This window comes from Anolis carolinensis, chromosome 5 (genome assembly GCF_035594765.1).
Source record: "Anolis carolinensis isolate JA03-04 chromosome 5, rAnoCar3.1.pri, whole genome shotgun sequence".
In the NCBI taxonomy this organism is placed as follows: domain Eukaryota; kingdom Metazoa; phylum Chordata; class Lepidosauria; order Squamata; family Dactyloidae; genus Anolis; species Anolis carolinensis.
In genome coordinates, this window is record NC_085845.1 from 179453034 (window position 1) to 179466521 (window position 13488).

At 38.9% G+C, this 13488-nt stretch overlaps 1 protein-coding gene across 4 annotated transcripts in view; it reads left to right on the forward strand.

The window, feature by feature from the left end:
* Positions 1-2131: 2131 nt before the first annotated feature.
* nt5dc3 (5'-nucleotidase domain containing 3) overlaps positions 2132-13488 on the forward strand; it is a 31877-nt gene continuing 20520 nt past the window's right edge. The window contains exons 1-2 of one of the 4 annotated variants that reach the window (XM_008110586.3): positions 2132-2530; positions 6904-6991. In XM_008110586.3, the coding sequence (XP_008108793.1) occupies positions 6958-6991 (34 nt within the window). In that variant the 5' untranslated portion in view covers positions 2132-2530; positions 6904-6957. The remainder of the gene's footprint in view (positions 2531-6903; positions 6992-13488) is intronic. The other 3 variants (XM_062983045.1, XM_003220884.4, XM_008110585.3) reach the window with 3 other exon arrangements.

A 13488-nucleotide genomic window follows, 5' to 3' on the forward strand; every position in this document is an offset into this window, starting at 1 on the left:
GCCAAGAAGCCTGGTGTGTCTGTAGACTTTCTCCAATTGTTGCTGGCATGTCTGCATGGGCTGTCCTATTACCTCCTGTTACTATTGATCTACTTGCATTACATGCTTTCTAACTGCTAGGGAGGCAGAAGCTAGGGCTGACAGCTGGGAGTTCATCCCAACTTGTGGCTTCAAACGGCTAACCCTCCAGTCAGATGATTTCCTGCAGTCTCTTTAACAGTCTCTTCATAAACTATATTGCTTTATGCAACTTTATTTTTTAAAATAATTTTTATTACATTTCTATTCGTTCTGTTACAAAAGAAAGAAAAATCTTTACAATTCATATAATTAATTATTTTCCTTCCCCCAGTGTGCTACCCGTTGTGCTCTCCGTCACCGGAGTCCATTTCTTTATGATCTCACCAGAACCTCATTTCTTCTGGTGGGGGTTGGTTCCCATCTTCTTAATGTTTCTTTGATACATTTATTCCATATACAGTAGAGTCTCGCTTATCCAAGCCTCTGGATAATCCAAGCCATTTTTGTAGTCAATGTTTCCAATATATCGTGATATTTTGGTGCTAAATTCGTAAATACAGTAATTACTACTGCGTATTGAACTACCTTTTCTGTCAAATTTGTTGTATAACATGAAGTTTTGGTGCTTAATTTGTAAAATCATAACCTAATTTGATGTTTAATAGGCTTTTCCTTGATCAGTACTTATAATCCAAGATATTCGCTTATCCAAGCTTCTGCCGGCCCGTTTAGCTTGGATTAGTGAGACTCTACTGTACTGTATTATAAACAGTATAGTTGCTGGGTTTATATGGATTTTTTTCTTCGTAATACTTTCTACATCTACTATAACTTTTCCCGAAAACCTCTTTACATATTTACATGCCCACCACTTATGAATATACGTCCCCCTTTCTTGACAACCTCTCCAACATTTTTCTGAGCAGGTCTTGTCCCTATTATGTATCTTTGTCAGGGTCAAATACTATTTCCATACCATCCTGTAGTAGTTTTCTTTTATTCTAATCAATAAATTTTGAGGTGTCTTGTTCTCCATAATTTTTCCCAATTTCTTTCTCCTATTTTTATTCCCAGTTCTTCCTCCCATATTTCCCTGCAGCTTTCTTTAATAAGCCTCAGCAGTTTTATAATTTCCTACACTTCCTTCTGCACACTAACAGACTTCTACGTTCAAGCTGACTCAAGGCTCAACACTGACTTCTAACAGGCTCAAGACTCAACTGACCTCTCTGTCTTCCTTTCAAAACTAAACATTCTAAACCGCCACTGAGTCAGTCACATGACCTGCAGCTCCTCCCACTGGTTTAAGTATATAGAGATGAGGTTACAGCAATTTAAATAGACATAGACTTCGGGATATTAGGTAAAGGTTTTCCGTTAAGTCCAGTCGTGACCGACTCTGGGGGTTGGTGCTCATCTCCGTTTCTAAGTTGAAGAGCCGGCGTTGTTCGTAGACACCTCCAAGGTCATGTGGCCGGCACGACTGCATGGAGCACCGTTAAATTCCCGCCGGAGCGGTACCTATTGATCTCACATTTGCACGTTTTTGAACTGATAGATTGGCAGGAGCTGGGGCTAACAGCGGGCGTTCATTCCGCTCCTGGGATTTGAACCTGGCACCTTTTGGTCCGCAAGTTCAGCAGCTCAGCGCTTTAACGCACTGTTCCACCAGGGGCCCCACTTCAGGATATAAACTGACACATATCAAAACAGGCAAACCTCAAATAGAGCAGGCTTGAGAAGGTTGCTTCCTCCAACAATACTAATAAAACAGACAAAGATCAAATAGAAACGGCTTGAGAAGATTGCTTCCTCCAACAAAGAATTTGGAAAAATGCCACCTCTGACGTCTCCTATCACGTCAGGATGTCTCTTTAAGGGTGACTCCGCCCACTTAGGGGAGGGTTTCCGCGTGGCCACGCCCCTTTCTGCCCCTCCGATCCTTTCCGAGAGGTGCCACCTTTGACGCCTCCTTGAGCTACGTCAGGATGTCTTCTTAAGGGTGACCCCGCCCACTAAGGGGAGGGATTTCCTCGTGGCCACGCCCCCTCCCGTGTCCCTTTGAGAGAGGAGGAGAAGGAAGAAAGAACAGCGGGAAAAAAGAAGCTACGTCAGGATGTCTCGAAGTAGCCCTACCTACCAGGGGGAGGGGCTTAGATTGGGCCCCGCCCCCTCTTCTTGCCTCTTTGATTCTCTTCAGAAGGCGAGAAGGGGGCGTGGCTTGAGGAAGTGACTTCAGCCACCGCCGGCTGCAGTCGCGGAGAAGCGGGAGAGGAGCGCCTTCAGGACCTTCTTGGCGCCATGGCTTCCACTGCCACTGCCAGGGTCTTCTCTCTGGGGGCGGCCATGGGTCGCGCCGCTGCAGCTTCTTGCGCCGCCTCCTCCTCGTCGTCAAGCAGCTTAAAGGCAAATCCCTTCTGCACGCTGGCTCCTCAGCAGCCCTCCGCCCCGTTGGATATGAAGAGCTACCTGTGGAAGCGCTACAACGAGGCCAAGAAGGTGACCAAAGGTGAGCAGAAGGGGAGAGGGCAGCAATTCCCCCCAAAGGATTTTTGTCCCCATCTGCTCTCCGTCTTCCAGCTTGCTTTTCTCTTGCTTTCACCTGCTTCTATATAGACTTCATTTGCCTGGCTATATATACCTTAAAGGCACCAGATATCTCTATACCTTATAGCAGGTATGGGCAAACTTCGGCCCTCCAGGTGATCTTTGGCATTAAATATATATATATATATACACACACACATATACATACTGTATATACATACATACATATAAATATATACATATATATACATCTCAAAGGCACCAGGTCTACATAATAATAATAATCCCTAAAAGCTCCAGATATGTACATGGGTGTGTATGTACATGTATATGCACACCCTGAGGGCGCCATATATATGTGTGGGATTTGTTTTCAAAAGGAGTCAAAGGCTGTCATGGTCGGAATAACTGGATTGCTGTGAGTTTTCCAAGGTGTATGGCCATATTCCAGAAGCATTCTCTCCTGACGTTTTGCCCACATCTATGGCAGGTGTCCTTAGAGGTTGTGAGGCTTGTTGGAAGCTAAGCAAGTGAGATTTATATATCTGCGGGAGAAAGAACTCTGTTGGAAGTATGTTGGAAGTATGAATGTTGCAATTAATCACCATGTTTAGCATCAGAAAACCTTGCAGCTTCAAAGCCTGGCTGATTCCTGCCAGAGGGAATCCTTTGTTGGGAGGTGTTAGCTGGCTCCCAGAATTAAAAAAAACTCTAAAATCATGACAGTAAATAAAGAATAACACTCTGAAAACAGGGGAATTCCAGACATGAAACAATCAGGGCCAGTTAACACCTCCCTACAAAGGATCCTCCAGGCAGGCATCAGCCCATCTTTGAAGCTGCCAGGCTATTCAATGCTAATCAAGCTGGCCAATTGCAACATTCACACTTGCCTTAAACAGACAAAACTTCTTTCTCCCACCCTGGACCTTCCACGGATATATAAAACTCACTTGCCTAGTTTCCAACAGACTTCACAACCTGTGAGGATGCCTGCCATAGATGTGGGCGAAACATCAGGAGAGAATGCTTCTGGAACATGATCATACAGCCTGGAAAATCCACAACAACCCAAAGTTATAGGTGTTTTATATGTTATAAAATAAAATATATTTTATAAAATTAGTAATAGGTGTTTTATATATATGTTATAAATACATAAAATATGTTATTTGTGTTATAAAATGAGTTATAGGTGTTATATGTGTTATAGGTGACAACAAGTAATAGGCTAAGGAAACCATAATGGGACATTTAATGTCATAAGGTCAAAAACATTGGTGGTGTTTTGTTTCCAAAAGGTTCCAGAGCCAAAAGAATTGAAAAAAAAAACGAGTTAAAGGTGGCAGCACATTGTTGGCTAGGAGTAGAATATTGTGTACAGACCAAAACCATCAAAATGCATCAAATCACTTCAGTGCAAGGCTTGGAATATATTGCATTTCATAGCAAAGGGATACATATCCTAAAATCATGGTTTTTTTTTTTATTCCTTGTACCTTTGGAAACAAGCTCCAACACACAGATGTTTACACACACACACACACACACACACACATACATAAACAAACTAAAGATCCCAGACCTTAAAAGCATCTGTATACCCTAAAACCACCAGATCCCCTCTGATTTTGGTAGATAACCGTGTTCAGCACTGGTTAGTTCTTGGATGGGAGACCGCCAATGAAGAACCAGATGCTGTAGGCTGTATTTCAGAGGAAGGAACTGGCAAAACCACTTGTGTTCCTTGCCAAAGAAAACTGTGAAATTCCTGGGGTCACAAGAAGTTGACAGGCAACAGGAAGGCTCATACACATGTTCAGGCTGAGTTTTATAAATGATAAAACACAGTCTAAGAGTTTTTGGAGCAATGCAAATGTGTGGCAGGAGTCCTCTTTAGCCAAGGTCACTGCAGGAATAGATGCATCACTACACACCCAAGTTGACCCAGACTTCATGTGTTATGAAGGATTCAATGAAAAATTATATGGAACTGTGAGACTTGGTGTGCCAAGTGCAGAATCTTGCCTGGCTGTGAATTCCCCAATTGATGACCTTGGCCATAAAATACTATTTCTTCATCTACTGGGGGCTGCTATGGGGGCTGAATGGGATAAACAGCATGCTGTTTAGTGTTAACACAAGAACAGAATGTCTGTGAAATGCAGAAACCGGCTGCGTAGTGGAATAGTAAGCTTCTCTGGATCATCTCTTTGCTCCCAGACAGACAACATCTAGCATTGGCATTCAGAAGCCATCGCTGTCCTTTTCTCCTGAATCTTTTCCCCCTAACAAGGAAAAAGAAGGAAGAGGGTAAATAAAGGAGGCTTGCCAATTATATAGATGATACCTATCTGGCTCTCTGTTGATTTGGACAAAATCCAGGGAGTTAAAAAGCAAAGTGGGGCATTCATAAGCAGTAATATTTTATTGTGTGTCTCCAAGTCATTTCTGACTTATGACAACCCTGAAGAGAACCTATCACAGGGACATTACATAGTTTTTAATTTCTGAAGATTTGTGTGTCTTGGGTGAAATTGTTAGCTGTTGGATAAAATAGACCAATGCTGTTCAGTAAAATGGGTCAGTTTTCTGAATTGGGAAGTCACAAGGGAAGGAATATTCAGTGTGCATGATTTTGCTTGAGGCCTTTTAAGGTACAGTGAAGTTGACCAAGGTGACTGAGTCATGAGGCAGCCTTATACTGATGCATGGTTTATATAGCCTCTGCTAGAGTAATACATCTTCTGCTTGTAAAACCCTTCAAGGGGACGATCAGTACAAAACAAGAACATTGAAGGCTTATAAAAGGTACCACAGAATTCTAGATTGGCTTTCTTCAAATCTGGATATCTTTAGGTTAAAATCTATTTGAACTTGTTATTTAAAAATGAGAATGTACTCACCTTGCTAGCAGTAGCTTTCTAAACCATGATTTTCCGAGCTATTGTACTTTATGGGCTCGCATTCCCGAACCCGGTGCCCTTGAGATGAATACACTTTACACCTCTTATTGTTCCAGTTGGGATTTTGAGTGTTGCAATGCAGTGTATTTAGTGGGCACCAAGCTGGGAAAAGATAGAAACCTTGGATTACATTTCCTTCTACGAAAGTTAAACATAAAACCAACAGATCATCAATAATGTAGATGTTCGAGCTAGTTAAAGAGAACACAGCAGGAGCCTAGATTGCAGGCCCTTCTTCCTGTATCCTAATATGCATCTCCTAATATATACAGAAAAAAGAAGTGTTATTTTGCTTTCTCATTTGCATTTTTGAGGTCTTGTCCAGCATAGTTCTTCTGCTTACAAATGTGTTAGTTCAGAGTGAAAGCCCTGGTCATCTGCTATGATAGATTTGTTAGAGAAAGTCTAACACAATATATTTGTTGTTTCATATACCCCTTTATGCACATATCTGGAAGGTCATTTTATATAATGTTTAACATATTTTTTGTGCATGAAACAAAGTTAGTGTACCTTGAACCAGTAGAAAACAAAGTTGTTACTGTCTCAGCTACCTATGTGGATTATTTTGGATTTTGGAGTATTTTGGATTTTGCAGTTCTGGGTAAGAGATGCTCAACCTGTACTGCACAACATCCCTTTTTTGGGGAACAAGATAGCTTGAAAGATGGCAAGGCATCTTCACATATTCTTGGAGGCAATTTATACCTAAGATCCATTTCAGGGTTCATTTGGGGACTGAAACATTCATCATTGAGGCAATAACTTTATCCACAGAGAAACCAGAGAAAGTGCTACCCTATTGATCCTCTTGGATACTCAGCTGCTTCTGATATCATTGACCATTGGATAGGCAATCTGAGGTGAAAGTAGGAGGCATTTACTAAGATGATTTTGTTTGTACCTGCAGGTCTGGTTAAAGAAATTGGTATTAACGGATTAATTTAAAATTCATGGTTAAGTTGTGGAGTGGTACAGGCTTCTGTTATATTCCCTTGCTCTCAAAAGTCCTGTTGAGGTCATTAGGAGCTTTGGAACTGGGCACAGCCAGAATGCTGATGACACCCAGCTCTATTCCTTCTTGTCAAGTAAGGCAGTTCAAGTGCCAGACTAGTGTGTAGATGCTGGAAACAACTGGGTAACATTCTGTAAACTGACATGGAATTTTGCTCATACAGAGACTCTTGTGCTTTGCTGATCTGGAAATTAAATTAACCAGATGGAGACCCTGTGACTAAGAACATTGCTCACCTTTGGCACCATGTTAAACCCTGGCTATTTACCCATGCATGTGAAATTTAGTAATTTTGGCTGGGTTTTTTGGTTCATTTGATCATGCTTTTTATTCAAGTCTTTATATTGTTTTCAGCTGTTGATCCCACCTTTCAGGTCTTCAGAGGTAGATTGGGATATATGGCTCGGTATGAATCCAAGCATGGGCCCCCAGTTCTCACCTGGTAAGATGATATACATAGGTTTATATAAAATAATAATAGAAATATGTTTTCCCAGGTTACTGACAATTAGCTCCTGAAGCAAAGCGTCAGAAAAGAACTTACAGTGAGTACTCATCTGATTTTGAAATTGGCAGAAGGTTATTGACATTGGGCTGTTCAGGTTAGTTCTCATCATTGAAGGAATAGTCATATGGATGTGGCCAGCTTGGAAGCTTGGTCTAGGGGAGATCAAGGATGCATCTACACTGTAGAATGAATGCAGTTTGGCTTAACATTATAGAATCATAGGTGTTGTAGTTTTACAGTCTCTTTAGCCTTTCTTGCCAAAGAGTATGCCTCATCAAACTACAACTCCTATGACTTCATAGCTTTGAGCCATGGCCATTAAAGTAGTGTCAAACTGTATTAATTCTGCAATGTAGATGTACCCTGAGATGCTTAGCACAAAGGTGGTATTTCTGGCAATCTTGGCTGTCCAAGATTTCTGAGCTTATTCCTTATTAGGACATGACAACTGTTGGACCTTTGATAGATTTTCTGTTCATACTTCTCATGAGCAGCTGGTTTATCTCTTGCTCTCAGTTCACTTATGAACACCAGATCCTCAATTATAAGTAACGGACAAACCCAAGGACAATGATTGTTTCCATTAAGTGAGATGCAAATTCACTCTTTTATCATCTGAGCCATAGTGTTTCCAATTCCGCTGTGTGGTTGTGAAATCTGGAAGGTGAAAAGAAAGCTGGTAGGAAGAACATCTGCTAATTTCAAGTGTGGCACTGTTTATAAATACCAGGGACTGCTAAAAAGACAAGCAAATGGGTCCCAAGAGCAAATTAGAGTAGAGTCTCACTTATCCAAGCTAAATGGGCTGGCAGAACCTTGGATAAGCGAATATCTTGGATAATGAGGGATTAAGGAAAAGCCTATTAAACGTCAAATTAGCTTATGATTTTACAAATTAAGCACCAAAACATCATGTTATACAACAAATTTGACAGAAAAAGTAGTTCAGTATGCAGTAATGTTATGTGTAATTACTGTATTTATGAATTTAGCATCAAAATATCACGATATATTGAAAACATTGACTACAAAAATGTATTGGATAATCCAGAATCTTGGATAAGCGAGTCTTGGATAAGTGAGACTCTATATCTGAACTTTATATAGAAGCCAAAATGACTAACCTGTGGACTATTATATTGTACTTTGGGGTCCATTGTGAGACAACATGACTCATTGAAAAAGTGACAATGCTAGAAAAAGCCATAAGAAAAAAGTAGGATCACATTACAGATGCATTGACTCAATAAAAGAAACCATTGCTCTGAGTTTGGAAGACCCGAGAAGGGATTTTAACAACGGTGCTTTTGGGAGATCTGTCATTTATAGGACTGCCATACATTGAAGCTAATAAAAGCAAATAAATTGACTTCTATCTATTTCATTGCTTCATTGACAGTTATCAAAGCAAGTACTTTCTTTTGGAATTCTGGGATAGAGTACAGTAATAAACAATGAATTACTTAAAAAAAAAACCTATAAGAGTAGAGTGAAAACCCTTGCTCCTGAAGACATGTATCACTCAGCTAATTTATCACTGAGCCTTCTCATGTACATAGCTTTGGATGGACTTAGTAAAATAGCAAAATCAGATTGAATGATTAGTATAAAATGCCAAGAGATTGTTCACACAAAATTCTTGTGAAGAACATACTATGATTTATTTTCCTGAACAATATTCTCCCAAATATCCCTCGGTATCTCATTCTAGGTTAATTGTCTTTAAAAAATTTCTGAAAGGCATTGGGTGAATCCAAAAACTATTTTGGATTTTTGGCTGAATCCAAGTTCTTTTTCTATAAAGCAAAAGGATTCCTTAAATAAAAAAAATAAAATTTTGAATTTTTGGTCCAATTTAAATTTAGGAATTAATTGCCAAGAAAATATATTTGATTGCACACATACACTTATTTGAGTACACATCTCTTTTGTGTAGTCTTCTATAGCATGAAGATGAGAACTTACGAATAAATTTTCTCTCCATTGGTGTTTTACAATTTGAAGATCATTTGATGACAGTTATTTTATTTTCAGGTAAGTTGGTATATTATATTTTTATAAAGATTTGCTTTACCGTACCATGTACAAAATCATATTTAAGCCAGTACAAACGACCAGATAGTTAGAATTATGAAGTACCGTAATATTGGAAACCACTTTTCCATAGTAGTATCCTTTCAATTTGTTTTCAAGCAATTGCAATTCATTCTTGCAAATGCCTTTCAGAAAAATTAGTTACAGTTTTAAAGAAATGCACAATCCAGTGTGATTAAATCAAGAAAAAAACCCCTTACATCTGGTAATGTAATGTGTTTATATGACCCTCCAAGGCAAAACTAAAATAGATACCTCATTAAAACTGGTCTACTATGGATAAATTCTTTTGCTTACTGGTGTGTGCTATTCAAATAGGTCTTTTTCAAGAGTCAAACTAATTTATATGGTAACCTTGACAATATCCTATTGGAGTTTCTTCCTTGTTGTTAATATAGCCTTGGGGATTTTAGAATAAGAGAACTAAAGCTGTGTTCTGTAACTTATTCATCGTTGCATAAGAATTGAAATATAAAAGCAGTGGTGACTCTGAAGGTCAGTGTTTTATGATTGCTGCAGGTTTGCATGATTTAAAAATAGTAAACTGTATACAAAAAGGTTGGTAGTAATTTAATTTTTCAGCTCCATGATATGTACTAAGGTGTTCTGCAGTCATAGGAAAAATTCATGCAACACTGAGCTGATGGCCCTGAAAGTTGTAGTATTTTGTTGTTGTCATTATGTGCCTTCAAGTAGTTTCTGACAGTCTAATATGACTCTCTCTCAGTGTTTTCTTGATAAGATTTATTCAGAGGAGGCTTGCTTTTGCCTTCATCTGAGGCTGGGAAAGTGTGATTTGTGTAAGATATTTTAAGGGTCCCCCGGGGGAGAAGAGCAGCATATAAATAAATTAAATAAATAAATAAATAAAGTCACTCAGTGGGCTTCCATGGCTGAGTGGAGATTTGAACCCTGGTCTCCAGAATTATGGGTGGCATCTACACTGAACACTTGTATCCAAAGTCACCCAATTCTCAAACCAAAGTTATGTGCTGTGCTTTTAAGAATGTCCTTCAACTCAAACTCTAGTATTTCAGTCGCAACAATGAACCAGAAAAATGTGCTTTCCTTCTGTCTCGGTACATGTATTTGTGAACGTGGAATTTAAAAAATGTTGAGGTAGGACAGGATTGGATAAAAGAAATGGGAGAGGTGTGGTTATGAATGTGTGACTATGTGGAACATTGACCAGAGTTCTATGACTCCAGCTTGGTCATGCATGAAAAAATCTGTAAGCAAGTGTAAATTGCATTCTTTCAAAAAGTTCAGTTCTGTAATTGGTCTTATTGAAAGGCTTCTTGGAGATGAGGATGGAGTCCTTGTCCAAAGTGAAATACTGTCACGTTGCTTACCTCTGTAGCGATGTTTCTCAACCTGTGGGAGTCGCGAGGGGGGTGTTAGAAGAATCACCAAAGACCATCAGAAAACACATATTTCTGATGGTCTTAAGAACCCTGTTGGCAGAGAAGGGTGTCCTTCTCTTCCTTTTTGGAAACAATAGATGGCGAATCCTCCCACCAAAAGTAATCAAATTTGGGCGTATCAGGTATTTATGCCAAATTTGGTCTAATGAATGAAAATACATCTTGCATATCAGATATTTACATTATGACTCATAACAGTAACAAACTTACAGCTATGAAGTAGCAACGAAAATAATTTTTATGGTTGTAGGTCACCACAACACGGGGAACTGTATTAAGAGGTCGCAGCATAAGGAAGGTTGAGAACAACTGCTTTATAGTATTTTCTCTGACTTAATGCTAACTTGGGAGAAAGGAGGGACAAATAGATGGTACTCTATGGCTAAGCCTCCAGTTGTCGACTACTATCAGGAGATGAAAGATAACGGCTTTTGTGCAATTTTAATATATTTTTGTAAGTTAGCAAGGTTGTTTGGAAAGTAGATTGCGCAAATGATTAAAGTAGGATTTTATACACCATTTAATTTAGCAGTGTTCCAGTGTTTACAGATTTAAGATTAGTAAAATATGTTAAGCCTTCTGTCTGTATTTCATTTGCAGTTAAAAGTATACATCTTGTTCTCAGTTTGTCTAATTGGGGTAGGCACAGATTGTTCTTGGATTAAGTCATGGATGTTTTGAACCACTGCCTTCCTGGTATGCATTTTTAAAATAAAATTACTGGTATGAAGCTATAGGGTTCTGAGTACTGCTCTTGATATCCTTCCATCTACTTAACTGAGCGAGGATTTCTGAACACTGGTTTTGTTTGACCCAGATGGTTGGTTGCAAGCCGCTCAAACAATTTGGAAGAGAGGATTTAATTTTGTACACTGTCACTAAGACAAGAGCTCTATTTGTTTTCATACAATTTATTGCCATGCCAAAACATATTTTCCCTTTTCTCTGAAAACATACAGTATTATTTAAACAACTTAATCATAAATGTAACTATGACAAACAGACAAGCCACATCAGAATTTTAAAAGATTGTTAAAATTGGGAATCTTGAACTACATGACTTTTTGAAAGGCATGGATAAATGTGAGATCCAAACAGTTTTATGTATTTATGTCACAAACTCTTATATGCCTATGTGCCAGCCTTGAGATTTATTTTAAATCTCACTTTACCTTTTCCTTGTTGTAAACTCTAAGCAGAGCAAATTATGTTTATACATTATTTCTGCTGTTTAGAAAACAATTAAAGGCCAGGTGCAGGAATGCACTCTGAAAAAATATATATTTAGAATTGTTTAAATTAAAAGGAACCTGGAAACTGATAAGTAAGGGATCAAGGAAATATTTCAAAAATGGCATAAAACACATAACTGCTAAAAAGGAGTTTAGGTTTTTGGTATTACAACAATACATGCAATTTTTTTTGCTTCTGCCATCCAGCATTTAACTTTATGCATTTATGCATCACTTGTGATATCATGGTTAAAATGTTTTTGTGGTTTGGAAGACTTTCTTGGACGGAATGAAATTGGGAATCTCATTATCATGACTGCTCAGCAAAATAACTCCACGACGAGATGTTATACTGGCAGCCAAGTTTATTTCAAAAAATCTTGTTTCTTCTCTTCTGTAGTTGTCTGAGGCATAATGAGCCTCTCCTATGCAACACTTGTTTCATCCCATTCTGCTTTAGGCCCCTTCCACACTGCTTCTATATCCCAGGATTTGATCCCAGATTATCTTCTTATCCCTGATTATCTGCCAGTGGAGACTCATATAATACAGTTTAAACCAAATAACTTGGGATCAGATCCTGGGATATAAAGGAAAGTGTGGAAGAGGCCTTAGACAAAGAGTGATAATGCACTTTCTGAAATTTTCGCTTATGAATTGCCTCTGGAAACCATAACCATTATTGTGCATAGTGCATTGCTAGTGAAAGGTATAATGTTAAATCAAGTTGTTTCCACTCCTGCCTTTTTTGTGATACCAGAACTTGCTATATGAGGTTTCTCATTTTGACTTCACAGCAACCTTGTTGAGAAAGGCTCGATTAAGACAATCACTGATCAAAAGACTTGAGTTATATCACATTGAATGCCCACTGCCACTAGGATCAGCTCACATTAATTTAAAATCACATTGTATATTCAAGAGGAAAATGCAATTAACATATAAAAAAACTAACCAGAGCTAGGGCATGACTTTTATGAGAATCTGACGATGACAACTGCAGGGAAATGAAACTGGCTGCTGCTAACTACTTTTCCTGGAAATGCCGCACATTTCTTAGGCAATCCCAGGAAGTAGAGTTTGTGGCCATTTGCCACATTTTCTGCATTGTGTCGTTGGTTTTCACTGAACATTTCATAGAGAAGAAGGCACATCATGTCACAGGGGCATATCGCACTTATACCAAGATTGAAAATGAGGGAGGGATTTTACATATGACGTGACACAGCACTTCCTTCAGCCTCCAAAAAGGGGGTCATATTTAAAAGCCTTGGGAGTTGCAGCAAAAACAACTATCTTTGGAATTTGTGCATTTTGTGAGTCATTGACAGACTGTCTGCAATGGCAGGTTACCAGGAAACTGCTTAATATGGCATAAATATGGTACCAATCCCTGCCACACTGGTGATAGCTGGTAATGTTTATAGAATTGGAAGAGACCATAAGGTCATCCAGTCCAGCGCACTGCCATGCGTCAGATTGTTGCTGCTCCGGATCATATAGTATAAGAAATACTATTGTAAAACTAATAAGCATTACCATAATATATTAACTTTCAAGTTTTGCAGAGAGCATACATAAAACAAACACATCAGGAAAAATCCCACTAGAATTGAGATTACTTCCATCAAAGGCAAAGTATCCCAAAAAGGGGGCCATTCTCACTTAAGAGGGCAAGGAC